Source organism: Heterodontus francisci, chromosome 7 (assembly GCF_036365525.1).
Source record: "Heterodontus francisci isolate sHetFra1 chromosome 7, sHetFra1.hap1, whole genome shotgun sequence".
NCBI classification, from domain to species: Eukaryota; Metazoa; Chordata; class Chondrichthyes; order Heterodontiformes; family Heterodontidae; genus Heterodontus; species Heterodontus francisci.
In genome coordinates, this window is record NC_090377.1 from 30,771,001 (window position 1) to 30,788,499 (window position 17,499).

General features: G+C 40.3%; 1 protein-coding gene across 1 annotated transcript in view; it reads right to left on the reverse strand.

Moving 5' to 3' along the window:
* The window catches only part of LOC137371916 (activin receptor type-2A), a 194,259-nt gene extending 177,846 nt beyond the window's left edge, over window positions 1–16,413 (reverse strand). Inside the window, exon 1 of the mRNA XM_068034971.1 lies at window positions 15,897–16,413. Coding sequence (XP_067891072.1) covers window positions 15,897–15,951 — 55 coding nt within the window. The 5' untranslated portion in view covers window positions 15,952–16,413. The remainder of the gene's footprint in view (window positions 1–15,896) is intronic.
* Window positions 16,414–17,499: the final 1,086 nt, after the last annotated feature.

A 17,499-nucleotide genomic window follows, 5' to 3' on the forward strand; every position in this document is an offset into this window, starting at 1 on the left:
GATGGAGAGTAATGTATCTAAGTTTGCTGATGATACAAAAGGTAGTTGGAAAAGTAAGCTGTGGGGAGGACAGAGAGAGGCTGCAAAGAGATATCGACAGGTTGAGTGAGTGGGCAACAAGATGGCAGATGGAGTATAATGTAGGGAAGTGTGAAGTTGTGCACTTTGGTCATAAGAATATAAAAAGCAGAATTTTTTTTTTTAAAAAAAGGTGTGCAACTTGTAAGGTGTTGATGTTCAAAGAATTGGGTGTGCTTGTACAAAGAATGCAGAAAGTTAACAAGTACAACAAGCATTTAGGAAGGCAACTGGTATGTTGTCCTTTATTGCAAGGGGATTAGAGTACAGGAATAAGGAAGTACTGCTACAATTGTACAGAGATTTGGCGAGACCACATCTGGAATACACTGTGCAGTTTTGACCTCCTTCAAGAAAGAAAAAACTTGCATTAGAGGCAGTGCAGTGATGGTTCACTAGATTGGTCCCTGGGATGAGGGGGTTGTCCTATGAGAGAGACTAAGTAAATTGGGCCCGTATTCTCTGGAGTTTAGAAGAATGAGAGGTGATCTTATGGAAACATACAAGATTCTAAAGGGGCTGGATAGGGTAGACAGAGATTATTTCCGTTGGTCAGGGAAATCTAAAACACAGGGGCACAGTCTCAGGATAAGGGGTCGATAATTTAGGACTGAGATGAGGAGAAATTTCTTCACTCGGGCTTGTGAATCTTTGGAATTCTCTACACCAGAGGGTTGTGGATGCTCCATTGTTGAATACATTTAAGGCTGGGATAGACAGATTTTTCGTCTCTCAGGGAATCAAGGGGTATGGCGAATGGGCATGAAAGTAGAGTTGAATCCCAAGATCAGCCATGATAGTTTTGGATGGTAGAGCAGGCTCGATAGGCCATATGGTCTACTCCGGCTCCTATTTCTTGTGTTCTCAACAAGCTGAATAATTGTAACCATAGAAATTACCTTGAAGAAATACAGAACTGGCAGCAACAACTTGTACTTAATTAGTAACTTTAAATGTTGAAAAAATATGAAAGGCATAATCGAAAAAAGGACAGCAAGACAAAGGAGGGCAACCAAAAGCCTGGTCAAAGTGCTTTAAAAGGGGAGGAGGAAAAGGAGAAGGCGGTAGAGAGGGAAAAGGGGTTTAGGGATAGAATTCCACAATCTGTCTACCAATAGTGGGGTGAAGGGAAAGGGAATGCACAAGAGTTTGGATGATTATGAGGAGGCTGGGCTCCGGTGGGGCAGGGAAGAGGCGCTTACACTGGCAATGGAAAGAATTTAAACAGAAGCATGAAAAGTTTGAATTTGGGTGCAGGAGGACTGGGAATCAATGTAGGTCAGCAAGGCATTGCAACAAATTAGGATTTGGGCAGCAAGAGTTTTCAATGGACTAAAATTTACAGAAGTCAAGGAAAGATGGCCAGCCAAGACGGCACACAGTTAAACATGAAGGTTATAAAAACAGGGATAACAATTTCAGCAGCAGGTGGACAAAGACAGGACCAGATGAAGAAGTGAAAGTAGGTGATCTTTGTAATGTGTGCAGCTTAACGAAACTAAATGTCAGAAATCAAGTGTATTGTGATTCAGCAGTTGAGGTAACTAAAAACAGTTTCTCAGGTCTGCATGACACCCTTATCTTGGAGATACTAAAGAGAACAGAGTTACTCACTTAGGGCATAAAGCAGCACACTCCCCCCTCCAAACTAATGAGAAATTACTAACATGTTGAACAGTTGGCAAATTTGACCCTTACTAACACATGGTACAGCACATCAGCACACCAACTGTGCCACTGGGCCATCTAGCAAAATATTTTATAATGTAGTTTAAAACTATCTAACATTGGACATTTCCCTGCTCAGAGCTTTATATCAGAATTTAACTTTTTCAACTAGAAACCATGGATATATTCTTTTCCAAAAATGATGTAACTGTTCACACCAGAATTACTGTTACGTTGCAAGAACACTAGTGCACTACAAACCTTTAAAATTCAGGAAACACAAAAACTCGTATAATCACATTCTGCAGTTGTAAAGCTATATTTAAAATGATATGAACAAAGAACAAAGAAAATTACAGCACAGGAACAGGCACTTCGGCCCTCCAAGCCTGCGCCGATCCAGATCCTCTATCTAAACGTGTCGCCTATTTTCTAAGGGTCCGTATCTCTTTGCTTCCGGCCCATTCATGTATCTGTCTAGATACATCTTAAAAGACGCTATCGTGCCCGCGTCTACCACCTCCGCTGGCAACGCGTTCCAGGCACCCACCACCCTCTGCATAAAGAACTTTCCACGCATATCCCCCCTAAACTTTTCCCCTCTCACTTTGAACTCGTGACCCCGAGTAATTGAATCCCCCACTCTGGGAAAAAGCTTCTTGCTATCCACCCTGTCTATACCTCTCATGATTTTGAACACCTCAATCAGGTCCCCGCCTCAACCTCCGTCTTCCTAATGAAAATAATCCTAATCTACTCAACCTCTCTTCATAGCTAGCGCCCTCCATACCAGGCAACATCCTGGTGAACCTCCTCTGCACCCTCTCCAAAGCATCTACATCCTTTTGGTAATGTGGCGACCAGAACTGCACGCAGTATTCCAAATGTGGCCGAACCAAAGTCTTATACAACTGTAACATGACCTGCCAACCCTTGTACTCAATACCCCGTCCGATGAAGGAAAGCATGCCGTATGCCTTCTTGACCACTCTATTGACCTGCGTTGCCACCTTCAGGGAACAATGGACCTGAACACCCAAATCTCTCTGTACATCAATTTTCCCCAGGACTTTTCCATTTACTGCATAAAAGTCAGGAGTGTGATGGAACACTCTCCACTTGCCTGGATGGGTGCAGCTCCAACAACACTCAAGAAGCTCGACACCATCCAGGATAAAGCAACCCACTTGACTGGCACCCCATCCACAAAGAAACATTCATTCCCTTCACCACCGAAGCATAGTGGCAGCAGTGTGTACCATTTACAAGATGCACTGCAGCAACGCACCAAGCCTCCTTTGACAGCACCTTCCAAACACAACTAGAAGGACAAGGGCAGCAGATGCATGGGAACACCAACACCTGCAAGTTCCCCTCCAAGCTACACACCATCCTGACTTGGAATTATATTGCCATTCCTTCACTGTCACTGGGTCAAAGTTCGAATAGAACTGTGGGTGTACTTACACCACATGGACTGCAGCGGTTCAAGGCGGCGGCTCAACACCACCTTCTCAAGGGCAATTAGGGATGGGCAATAAATGCTGCCCTGGCCAGCGACGCCCACATCCCCATGAACGAATAAAAAACGTATATAAATTACTTAATTGTCATTCAATCCCTAGATATTTTAAAAACCCGAACAAAAAAGGGCGGGCAGAAGAACACATTATAAAGCACCTTTTGCATCTTCAGAATGTCCCTATTCATTTTACAATGAAGTACATTTGAAGTGTAGTTACTACTGCAATGTAGGGAAATACAGCAGCCAATTTGCACATAGCAAGATCCCACAAACAGCAGAGATAACAGGTAAACTATTTTGGTGGCCTTGGTTGAGGGATGAATATCGATTGGGGACAATTCCCCTGCTATAGGAAATATTCAAGGGTCAAGAATTCTGCTGATCTAAGATCTGGAACCTGTTCATTTTGAATTTGCATCAGTATCTAATCATTCTTAGTAAACTAACAAGAGTAGTGAATATTCCAAGATATCAAATGGCAAAGACTTGCATCTTTAAGTATGCAAATACAATGCAGGAGGGTTTCTTTCATCTGCAACATTTTGAAAGCCAGTAATCACCATTGTACTAGCAGTTGCATCACGGATGGCAATTTAATACAAACATTTGTGTTTTTAAAAAAATATAAAAAGTGAAGAAATTAATAGCTGAAGTATGAGATTAAGCAAAATAATCCTGAGTCCAGAATACAAGGAACTACAAAGATATATATATTTTTAAAAAGGGACAAATGATGGGAAAATAGAAAATATCTGACTAAATCTGAAAGCTGATGAACAAAAATGCCAGTGCAATTTCCATCCAAGTCAGTTTTCAGAATGCTTGTTAAACCTTTAGTGTTATTTGAAGTTAAAGTTGCTAATTGGCTCTACTGCTGTGCAATATTTTAACATTTTCAATCACCAATTTTCAAAATAAACCAATTAGGAACAATACAACTCCCCAATGGCTTAGTCACAGGATGCCGCACTGAGCTATAAAGGAGTTGGAATGGCCTCCACAAATTTTTCAATCAATCAATCTCGGGCAGAGTACGAAGGGAAAAAGCAAAAGATTTCTAGACATTTTGAGCACCAGCACTTGTTCTGAACACACTAAGCATACCCATGAAATATGCAAATTGGATAGCCAAGTATTTTTAATTATTTCCTTCATTGCCATTAAAGTAGGTTTCATCAAAAAAATTACCAGAGTGCTACAAATTCAAAGATGAGCATTTTAGTGTCTGATCACATCTCAAATGCCTTGAAGCATGAATTAGTGCCTAATGCAAGTTAATACTTAGTTTACAAAGTTCAGCTCCTTCAACCAAGTGTGGCAGACATGTCCATCACTCTCACATTCCAGATGCAAGCAAATTGCATCAATTTCCTGTTAAACCCTATAGGTTCCCAATCTCAAAAAACTCTTGCCTAAATTTAAAACTTGATTTTGTTTCAACCGATCAAGAGTAAAGAACATAGTACGATAAAATAGTCTCCAAATTTACACAAGACATAGTATAAATTATACTTGCCTTGGTTATGAGGGTCTTGAGTTCCTGATATAGAAACAGAAAATTTATGGCAAGGAGGCTGCCATTTGGCCCATTGTGTCTGTGCCACCTGAAAGAGTTATTCAGCCAAATACTAGTTTCCAGCTCTTGGTTCATAGCCTGTAAGGTTATGGCACTTCAAGTAGATATCAGCAAGTTTTAAAAAAAAAAAATATGTTCCCAGTGCCACGTGCCAGTGAGCATAGGAAAACGAGGATTGCTCGATTGAACACGTGGCTGGAGAACTGGTGTTGGAGGGAGGGCAGCAGATTTCAGAGGCATTGGGACCGGTTCAGGCAGGTGGGACTTCTACAGGATGGACAGGCTACACCTCAACAGGACTGGAACGAATATCCTTGCAGGGAGATTTGCTAATGCTGCTGGGGAGGGTTTAAAGTGGCTTGTCAGAGGATGGGAACCCGAGGGGTAGCTCAAATTGGAAGAAAGTAAAGCTGGTAACAGGAGGTAGGAAAGTAGCAAGCAACATTAGAAGGCAGGCGAAACAAAGGCGAGCATCAACTAGGCTTAGAATGCAGAATAATGACAAAAAGATAAGATTAAGGGCACTCTACCTGAATGCATGCAGCATTCACAACAAGGTAGATGATATAAAAAGCACAAATAGAGGTAAATGGGTATAATTGAATTGTCTTAATGGAAACGTGGCTACAGGGTCACCAAGATGAGGAACTGAATATTCAAGGATATTCGACGTTTAGGAAAGACGGGCAAAAAAGGAAAAGGAGGTGGTGTTGCACTGATAAGGGATGGGATCAGTACAGTAGTAAGGGAGGATATCAGATCAGAAGAACAAAATGTGGAATCTGGGGGTGGAGCGAAGAAACAGCAAGGTGCAGCAAACATTGGAGGTTGTTGTTTATAGGCCAAAAAGTAGTGGTAGTGTGGGACAGTATCAGGAGATTAGAAAAGCATGGGTAATACAGTAATCATGGGTGATTTCAATCTGCATATAAACTGGGTAAACCTAATGAGCACTAATGCTGTGGAGGACAAGTTTCTTGAGTGTATTAGGGGTGGTTTTCTACAGCAGTATGTTGAGGAACCAACTAAAGAGCAGGCTATTTTAGATCTAGTATTATGTAATGAGAAAGGGCTAATTAATAATATTGTTGTAAAAGAACCTTTAGGGATGAGTGAGCATAATATGAGAACGTAAAATTCTATGTTTGAAAGTGAGGTAGTTCAATCTGAAGCCAGGGTGTTAAATTTGAACAAAGGAAATTATGAAGGTATGAGGGGCAAACTGGCTGAGGTGGATTGGGAAAATACATTAAAAGGCATGACAGTACATAGGCAAGGAATAGTCTTCAAAGAATTATTACATAGTTTACAGCAACAATACATTCCTTCAAGGCACAAAAACCCAAAAACAAAAAAAGTCAGTCAACCAAGGCTAACAAAGGAAGTTAAGGATTATGTAAGATTAAAAGAAAAGGCCTATAAAGTTGCCAGAAATAGTAGCAAACCTGAGGATTGGGAAGATTTTAGAATACAGCACAGAAGGACCAAGAAACTGATAAAGGGAGAATAGAATATGAAGGAAACCAGTAAAAGTTTTTACAGGTAAGTAAAAAGGAAACATTTGGCCAAGACAAATCTGAGTCCATTACAGGCAGAATCAGAATTGATCATGGGGAATAGAGAAATGGCAGAGAAGCTAAATGATTACTTTGTGTCTGTCTTCACTGAGGAAGATACAAGAAATCTCCCAGAATTAGAGATCCAAGGGACTAGGGAGAATGAGGAATTGAAGGAAATTAGTATTTGTAAAAATGCTGTATGGAGAAATTAATGGGGCTGAAGGTTGATAGGTCCCCAGGACCTGATATTCTACATCCCAGAGTGTTGAAAGAGGTAGCTATGGAGATAGTGGATGCATTGGCAATCATCTACCAAAATTTGATAGACAACCATTCCAGATTCTTTGACATCAAAGCAGCATTTGACAGAGTTTGGCATTAAGGAACCCTAGCAAAATTGAAGTCAATGGGAATCGGGGGAATGAGCTCCACTGGTTGCGGTCATATCTAGCATAAAGAAAGATGGTTGTGATTTTTGCAGGCCAATCATCTCAGCCACAGGAGCTCTTCAGGGTAATGTCCTAAGCCCAAACATCTTCAGCTACTTCGTCAATGACCCTCCCTCCAACACAATGTCAGAAGTGGGGACGTTTGCAGATTGCAGTTTCTGTACCGCTCGCAACTCCTCAGATACTGAAGCAGTCCAATCCTGCATGCAGCAGTACCTGGACAACATTTAGGCTTGGGCTGATATGTGGCGTGAATGTCATTTGCCACTTAAGTGGTGGGCAATGAACGATGAGAGAATCAAACCATCTACCCATCACATTCAAAGGCATTAACATTGCTGAATCCCCACCATCAACATCCTGAGGGTTACTACTGACCAGAAACTGAACTGGACTACAAGAGGAGGTCAGAGGCTGGGGATTCTGCGACAAATTAACTCACCACCTGACTCCCCAAAGCCTGTCCACCATCTGTAAAGACACAAGTCAGGAGTGTGATGGAACACGCTCCACTTGCCTAGATGATTGCAGCTGCAACACCATCCAGGACAAGGCAGCCCTTTGAGCGGCACCCTATCCAACACCTTAAACATTCACTCCCTTCAGCACTGCACAGTGGCAGTGTGTACCATCTACAAGCTGCACTGCAGCAACTTGCCAAACCTTCTTTGACAACACCTTCCAAACCTGCGTCTTCTACCATCTAGAAAGACAAGGGCAGCAGACACACGCGAACACCATAGCCTACTAATTTCTCCTCCAAGTAACTCACCATTCTGACTTAGAACTAAATTATCATTCTTTTAGCATCACTGGTTCATAAAACTGGAACACCCTCCCCAACAGTACTGTGGGTGCACCTACATCACATGGACTGCAGTGGTTCAAGGCAGCAGCTCACCACCTTCTCAAGGGCAATCAGGGATGGGCAATAAATGCTGGCCTTGCCAGTGATGCTCACACCCGAAGAACGAATACATTTTTTTAAAAAGTGCATCCAAGGTCCCTCTGTACTTCCCTATATTTCGATATGCACTTGAACTGCTGTAACTTAATGGGCTACAGATCAAGAGCTGGCAAGTGGAATTCAGCTGGATTGTTCTTTTCTGGCTGGCACAAACACGATGGGCTAATAACCTACTACTGTGCTGTAAGTTTTCTATGCTTCTCAGTAGTTTACTATGTGTATTCAAATTGGTAGACTCAACTCTAATTTGCATTTGTAAAATAGACCCACATTGTTTAACACAAATTGGTAGTCTCACTTACTAAGAATAAGCAGTTAAAAAATAAAATTCCCATGGTCCACGATGAACTGGGACTGCTCAATGCTGTGACAGTGGATGCCAAAAGTAGAACATTTTTCATGTGTCTCCTGCAGTCATTGTGATTCCAACTATAAATGGGTGGGCAGGGGGGCAAGAGGTGTGGGGGGAAGAGGCATTGGTTTAGGGGATCTTTGAGAATAGTGAATCCACAGAATTCTTTCCCACGCTCTTGATCTCCTCCAACAATGCATTAATTTTAATCTGCCCAAAATGTTCTCCCTCCCCACCCCACACTTGGGTGTGACTGTCCTTTAACTAGCTGCCACCCACAGTGACACAACAGCTATCAGTGAAGTTAGAATCCTATTCCAGTTTATAGATGTTCAACAAAGTGCCGTATGTACACAAAGTTTATAGTTATGGTGTGCTTTCCACTAGTCAGAAAAGGATACTTGGTTCTGCAAAGAGACAAGAGGCGAATAAAGTGGGATTGAGCATCGCTGTAGTTCAGTCGCTCTGAACAGGCTCCAGAAGCTGGCCGAGCGCGTCTACCCTGAGGCACAGTGTGGCTTTCGTGCAGAGAGATCGACCGTTGACATGCTGTTCTCCCTTCGTCAGATACAGTGAGCAATGCCGTGAACAACAGATGCCCCTTTACATTGCTTTCATTGATCTCACCAAAGCCTTTGACCTCGTTAGTAGACGTGGTCTTTTCAGACTACTAGAAAAGATTGGATGTCCACCAAAGCTACTAAGTATCATCACCTCATTCCATGACAATATGAAAGGCACAATTCAACATGGTGGCTCCTCATCAGACCCCTTTCCTATCCTGAGTGGTGTGAAACAGGGCTGTGTTCTCGCACCCACACTTTTTGGGATTTTCTTCTCCCTGCTGCTTTCACATGCGTTCAAATCCTCTGAAGAAGGAATTTTCCTCCACACAAGATCAGGGGGCAGGTTGTTCAACCTTGCCCGTCTAAGAGCGAAGTCCAAAGTACGGAAAGTCCTCATCAGGGAACTCCTCTTTGCTGACGATGCTGCTTTAACATCTCACACTGAAGAGTGCCTGCAGAGTCTCATCGACAGGTTTGCGGCTGCCTGCAATGAATTTGGCCTGACCATCAGCCTCAAGAAAACGAATATCAGGGGGCAGGACGTCAGAAATGCTCCATCCATCAATATTGGTGACCACGCTCTGGAAGTGGTTCAAGAGTTCACCTACCTAGGCTCAACTATCACCAGTAACCTGTCTCTCGATGCAGAAATCAACAAGCGCATGGGTAAGGCTTCCACTGTTATGTCCAGACTGGCCAAGAGAGTGTGGGAAAATGGCGCACTGACACACTCGGACTTGTGTTCCGTATCAGGCCTGTGTCCTCAGTACCTTGCTCTATGGCAGCGAGGCCTGGACAACGTATGTCAGCCAGAACGACGTCTCAATTCATTCCATCTTCGCTGCCTCCGGAGAATACTTGGCATCAGGTGGCAGGACCGTATCTCCAACACAGAAGTCCTCGAAGCGGCCAACATCCCCAGCTTGTACACACTACTGAGTCAGCGGTGCTTGAGATGGCTTGGCCATGTGAGCCACATGGAAGATGGCAGGATCCCCAAAGACACATTGTACAGCGAGCTCGTCACTGTCATCAGACCCACCGGCCGTCCATGTCCCCACTATAAAGACGTCTGCAAACGCGACATGAAATCCTGTGACATTGATCACAAGTCGTGGGAGTCAGTTGCCAGCGTTCGCCAGAGCTGGCGGGCAGCCATAAAGTCAGGGCTAAAATGTGGCGAGTCGAAGAGACTTAGTAGTTGGCAGGAAAAAAGACAGAGGCGCAAGGGGAGAGCCAACTGTGCAACAGCCCCGACAAACAAATTTCTCTGCAGCACCTGTGGAAGAGCCTGTCACTCTAGAATTGGCCTTTATAGCCACTCCAGACGCTGCTTCACAAACTACTGACCACCTCCAGGCGTGTATCCATTGTCTCTCGAGATAAGGAGGCCCAAAAGAAGGAAGAATAGTTCAGTAAGAGTAAAATGAGACTTCTGGCAGTACAGTAGTCTGAGAGATGTAAAATGTGGAGAAAATATTATGTTCTGCCTGAAGATACTATGCAGCAGACAAAAGAGAAAGACAAATGAGAATAGTAGATTTAGTGATGGTTGATTAATTTCCCAAATGATATGGTATAGGAGTTCTTTTAAATTTATTCAAAAATTGTGAAATGGGTCAAAGCTTTTACAACACAAGTGATATGCCTGTACCACCGTATGCAATTATTTGCTCTAAAGTAAACCTTCCTGGCAACAACATTGGTCATACTTGCCAACATATCCTGTGTGGCTTTATTCTAGAAATAGACATATTTCAGCATGCTAGGGAAGAAAAACAACCAATGATGGCACACTTGGTATTTGACAACTGCCACAAATTATCACTACTGATGTTATGATAGCACTTGCTTTAAGTTAATGTAAATGTACACATTTGTGCACACATCGAAGAATTTAAATAAAAATTAAGATTAAACTTCTGTTCTTGTATCAACGAATAAAGCAGAAATTTGCAGATGCCACAGGATCAGTCAACTATAGATGAACAGTAGCAAAGCAAATGTTTAGAACATTTCAAACTGATTTGTTTAAATTGTTCTATTTATGTAGTACCAGATTCCCCATAGTCTTCACTAAATGAGTTTGTTAGTACAGGTTTGTAATTAATTAGATTCAACTCGATGCACAACAATGTCAGACATATTTTATTGAAGTATACTTTGACTACAAATAAAGAATCCAAAAACAGAGCTCAGTATTTTAACATTGACAGCTATTTTCTATAGTAAGAAATTGCTAGCTACTTGCCTAGTTAGATGAATTGATTTATTAGGATCACTATTTTATAGTAGCCCACTATACATCCACTGTGCTAAAATGAACAGCATGATTTGACATTGTTCATGTCACTTTTACCATGCATTACTGCTCACTCACCCACGCTTGTGAGAAATAGGATCGCCACAGAATTCAACAACATGGAAAAAAAAATGCAATTTACTTTAGTGAGTTATTTAATCTTAATTACTGTTGAGGTATAAAATCCCAATGCTGAAAGTTTGTTATCCGGGAAAGTTGCACAAAAATATTACTTAGACAGTATCAATAGTGATAGGTGCAACATTTTATTTTAAGGGAATATCTCATGGGAATTATTTCTTGTGAAATTTACTCCAGAATCTATTACTGTATTTGATTCTATGACAATAGAAACATAGGAAATTGGAGTAGGCCATTCGGCCCCTCCAGCCTGCTCCGCCATTCAACTAGATCATGGCTGATCATCTACCTCAACACCATTTTCCCCCCACACTATCCCTATATCCCCTGTTGCCTTTAATATCTAGAAATCTATTGATTTATGTCTTCAACACAAGCAATGACTGAGCCTCCACGGCCCTCTGGGATAGAGAATTCCAAAGATTCATCACCCGGACTGAAGAAATCCCTCCTTATCTCAGTTCTAAATGGCCTAAATTGCAAAGTGAAGTTGGAAAGACTTGCATTTATATAGTGCCTTGCACCTCAAGCCATCCCAAAACACTTTACGGCAAATGAAATAGTTTGAGTATAGTCACTGCTGCATACATACTCATATGCTGTCCTGTTTATCAGCACCAAATTCCTTACTGAAGTCGTGAGTATTCACTTTTAAAATTCCATATTAATATCACATGAATGTTCTGGACACTTTTTTTTACTTCTAACTTCAAAAGTTATATCCATACCACACACGAGCCTCCAAGTAGAACATTTTAATTGTATGCTGTGCATGGTTTGGGGAAAGGGTGGGAGAATGGAGTACAGAATGAAGGACAGCAAGAATTAAAGTCTAAGTCATTTTGAAGAAAAATGAGTAAGATGAATACAATGATATTTGAAATGGTCATCTGTGGAACATTTTTAAATTAGGGACACATTTAGGTAGTGGGCAAAATATAGGAAAGTTAAATTAAAGCAAATGAAATTTAGAATCTACATGCCCAGGTAAATTTCTCAAGTTTAGCAATGCATTACCCTAAACTTAGGAGGAAAAAATGTTTTGAACAGTAAGTATTTTGTGGACACACATGCACACCCTTGGGCCATCAATTATTCCCAGTCAACTAAAGATTAAAGCTTCCATTTCACTATACTAATGCACCTTAACCCTTTAGCTCAGCATTAACGTTCCTCCTTCCAATAAAGTGGCAGAACTGTTCAGTAGGATTGGTATATGTTTCTATCACAGTTCAAGATGTTGTACTATTATGACCATTGCAATACTCCAGTGATTGGAGGTTTGACAATAGTACTTTTCAAAAACATTTAATTTTACACTTTGAATTTGAAAAGATTTGCAAGGGTAAGCCATTGTGGAAGTTAGAGTTATCAGTGCAGTACAATATTTCCACTTCCTACACCAGCAGTTCTGGCTCCAGTTTAAAACTCCTTAATAGTAACAGAATAAAGTTTTTTTTTGCATTTTGGATTGTATTCACAATGAACTCAGTTGGAATACTCATACCACTTTAGACTCCTAAAACCATCAGGAAAAGATAAATTTCTAATCCTGAGATGGTTCTGAATTCAAACTCAAGGGTTAAAAGGGCAATAATCTAACCCACAGTACCAGTCTCAATCTGCTGCATTTTCCTTCAAAGTTTTAAACTGTAGTCTTGATGTATTTAATATACAACCATAGCTGTCCCTAAAGGTGAACAGCTAATCAAATACACGTAATGGAATTAGTCACAAAACACAACTTTTGATAGTGATAAACAAGGTCTATCCTGTACTAAAGATATTTTCAGATCAGTTAGGATAATGTAAATTACACATTTTCTGTAGTTATCTCTCTGATTTCTCTCCCTCCTACACACAAATCTCACTTCAGTTATAAATATAAAGTTACAGTGCATAACTAGAAGTTTATTTTAAAAGATTAAGAAACTAAACAGCAGTCACTAACACAATGGTGATACAGTACTACAGCTTGAACTGTAACAAACACATGCCAACCACACAGAAGTGTGCAGTCACATGTCTTTTACTATGTAAAAGGGGCAGACTTATGACACCATTTCAACAATACAATGCTAAATCCTGTGACATGAAATAGGTCAATAATTTTAATATAGAGGATGACATCACAAAGTTATGCATGATGCATTTGGTAAAGTCCTATTTCAGTAAATTAAGTCATCCATTTACACTTCTGGAAGTCTGTATGGACACATTACAATATCTTAAAATCTGATCAGTTTCTTCATGACCAAAATAAATCAAGTTACAACGCTCACATTCATTAAATACTAGAGTCATAAAATTGAGAAAATATATTACAATTGGTGACTTGAAAAACTGTCCATATGCAATGCAAAAGAATGCAGAACTCAAGCTAATGGAGTAAAATAGCCTTAAATGTCCAACTGCTAACTAGATATATTGTCATTAAGGACTAAAAACTGAATTTTCTGGTATTAAAATTCCTGGAGAAAATGAAATCGAAATCATGCATGTTAAATTTGAACTGCTGGCTAAAAATCAGGTTTACAGCAATATCAAGTTATCAATATTAACCACTTTAAATGCCGTAAATTAAGTACTGCAATAAGCAGAAACAATTAAAACAGCCTCTAAATTACTTTCCTTAAAAATGTTCCTTTTCGTAAATTAAACTTCATTGTTATTTATGCGTTGTATCTTGTTTCACATTTTCAGGCTAAACCCAGGGGAAACAAATTGTGGCCTACTGCACTTTTTTACTGAGTGAAAAGCTATGTGCATTTAGCAAGTCCAATTGGCTGTTCACGTTTCCCACACTATACTACAAAAGGGTCCACTCAAAACATAAATCAACCAAAACAACGTTTCCGCACGTCGCCTCGTACAAAAAACAAGTTACAACTACTGTCCGATTTTTTTAAGTAATTAAAATGCTGCAGAAAATATAAATTCCATCAGAAATTAATCTTTATGCTCAATAATTGGGCGTAAGCCGACGTGCCGAAACAGTATGGTTACTTTTATAAACAAATAAAACTAGTTACTAGAATTGGTGGCAAAGCCAAATTACCAAATCTTTTTGACCACATTATTTTGTACCGATTTTTACATTCGTAATTGTATACAAGCCTACCATTCCCTGCGCAAGTATGGAAACAACCATTTTCCACAAATTATAGCATTTTTAGACATCAAGATTAAATGCGTCGAAATGTTTTATAATGTTACAACTGAAAGCAAATTACATCCATTGGGAATTCTGTACTGTCTCGCTCGACAATCAGCTTTGCCCATACTCTTGAAATGTTTTGGGAAAAATTTCCACAAAACGTCGACCTATTCCTAACCGCTGTAGAGACTTTAATCATAATCTACAAAAGATATATAAAGCGAGCAACAGGAATGTGTGAAGAAACTGCCAGTTTACTACCATTAAGCATTTAAAACTTCTAAAATAGTGATTAAATTATCTAATGATTACGAGTGAAGTAAACACTCAGATTACAAAGAACATGAGAAACATAAACCAGCTACGTGTCACGGATTTTCACGACATCGACTCAATTTTCTTACATTTAACATCCACATAGAACATACTGATAACAGTCGAGCTATACACCCTGTCAACCTGTACAAAAGTTCCAACAATAGCCTTTTAAGATGCGTTTGCTTTGTAACAGTTCGTTCATGGTGGCTGTTCCACAAGTGTTAAAACTCAAAGAGCATAGCAATATTTTCTAGATTGCAAAATATGTGAGCCACTAAAGTGAAAAAAGGCCAAAATACTTCGGACTGGTTGCGAGACCGATCATGAAAAGCATGCTTTAAAAACAGAGTACATAAGCACTTCAAATTAACTGTGGTCTTTTCAGTAATGGATATACATTTAACCGTATGTCTAAATCATCTTTTACTTGACAGAAACAACTCCCAATTAAAATTTAACTTGTTTCATAAAGTTTAATTTAATGGGAGAAAACCTAGAAGCTTTGCATACTTCATATGTCATCTTTTACAACAATATCCATAAAATTGTTGCACTCATGGGATGGGGGGGGGGGGGGAGGGAAGAGGAGAAGGATTAAGGGAAAAAATAAAAACTTTTCACAATAAAATTGTTACGGGTGGGGAGGCCTTAAAGTGAACGCAATTGGCTGAACATTAAGAGATGTTGATAGCTTAAATTAACTACAGAATTATTCCTATTAATAAATACTTGCTTTAAAAAAAACACGACTAAAATCGTGGACACATAAAATGTGACTTTCCACTTTACAATGGAACACCTATTCCCAATAATGTTTTCCAACATTTCATTTGGTAAGTTGTACAAATCTCAAATGAAAAAAAAATGTGTATACGCATCCACTATCAACTTGGTTTATGGTTTAAAATTAGCTATGCTCAGAGCTGAAACCAAAGTCAATCCTCAGCCGTTTGTCTGCGTATTCAGTTAAGTTTGCCTTTGTACCGATCAGTCACCTTGAGCGAGTGGATACATTAAAAACACACTAATACCACACTACAAAAACTCGCACATGTACGCCACAAACTGGCTGAATTTGTACCGAAATACGAGGATCTTTTTTGGCAATATTGGATATCTACATGTACAAACAACAACGAAATGCAAGATTTATGTGCATGAAAGATTGAATTAAAAATAATGACATTTCTGGGGGACAGACCCCAGTCAAAACCCAAACAAAAAAAAAAACTACCTACCTGAAGAGCACGAAATCAGAAAAACAGCAAATGCAAGCTTGGTACCAGCTCCCATGATAAGTTTTTGTGGATATGTTTAAGAAAATAGATTAGAACAAAACGATCGTTGTTTCGCTACTGAAGAGGGAAAAAAAATCTCTTTACGACTCCACCACGTCTACTGACTTGCTGCTGGCAGCGATCCACCTTAAAGCAATTTTTCTCCCCTCTTCAGTGGGCAACTTCATTCAAAAATATGGGGAATTTAAGCACACGAGACTTCGGTTGTCAATTTGTTTCTGTTTGACAAAATAGAGAAATAGCTAGAATCGAAAACGTCGTCAAAAGATAATTTTACAAACAAAAACAACCGTCATTCACATAAAAGGGGAAAGTGGGAGAAGAACTACGGTGCAAATCCTCAGCTGCTTTGACGGGAATGGTATACTCGAAGTCTCCCGGAATTCATAATTAGCGAAGTAGGCCTAAGTCCAAAATGGCGTTGAGTTGTTTTTGTTTCCTTCCCCCTCCCCCCGGCCGAGGAGGATTTAAAAAAAACGACAGGTCGCCTCGCTCGCGAGGGGCCGCCTCCTAAGCAGAGGAAGGGGGGGTGGTGGCTTTGATTGATACCCCCTTTGACCATTCACCGTCTCACCCATATATGCGTCACTCCGATTGACGTCCCTCTTGACCAATGGAGAAACGCCGCCACCGCATCCGACGTCGCCTCCTCCCTCCTCCAAAAAAAGGCGCGTTTATTATTGGAACCTGACCAATCAGCTCCCAGCAAGTAGGCGTGATTTCGTGTGTGTCTTGGTGCCACTGCTATCAAACTACCTTGCTGGCAATGATTGACGTGCTCATGATCCGTTCAGCGAACGGCTTTGCACAACGTTTGCCATGGGTTGGCTGAGGAAAAGGGCGGGGAAATCCCAGATTTACCATAAAGATACGATTAAAGGAATTTGCTGATTGGATAGAAGCGATGAGCCAAATATGCACAGTATTGGAATGTTGTTCAGCTCAAGTATTAGTGCCAAGTTGCTACTTTTTACGAAGCAGGAATGATATCTTGAAAGGTTACTAAAGTTGCTGTATCTTTTTATTGTTACCACAGCCTGATACACTACAATAGAAAGCCTTTCCCCCATTTCATCATGTGTCCTGTAGCCCAGTCAGAGGCTGAGCCAAATCAATATTCAGGGTAATAAGATTCTTCGACTAGCTGTCTCTTGGCGAAATATGTTCTTTCGATGCCAGCCTAATGGCTTTCAGCCCAATGTTGTTACAAGTTTTATTTTGAAGAGGGAAGGTGAGGGGTGCGAGGGTAATATATCAAATGCTAATTAGACCGACTGAGTTTTCAAATAATCCGCTATTTTAGGACTAGACCATTTGGTGCTGTAACTCATCAGGAACTTAGACTGGTATCAATTCTTTCTTGGATAGACCGAAAATGGGTATGTTTGTCAACTTTATGTAGTCATCTACTTTATATAAGTTGCAAACTCTGTTTCTGAATTCTTTTTCTGTTAATTCTTCGATTATTCACTCGGCGAGTAATTTTTAAAAAAACATATCTATGATGACCCTTAGGTGCTCTTCAGAAATGGCGTACACATTA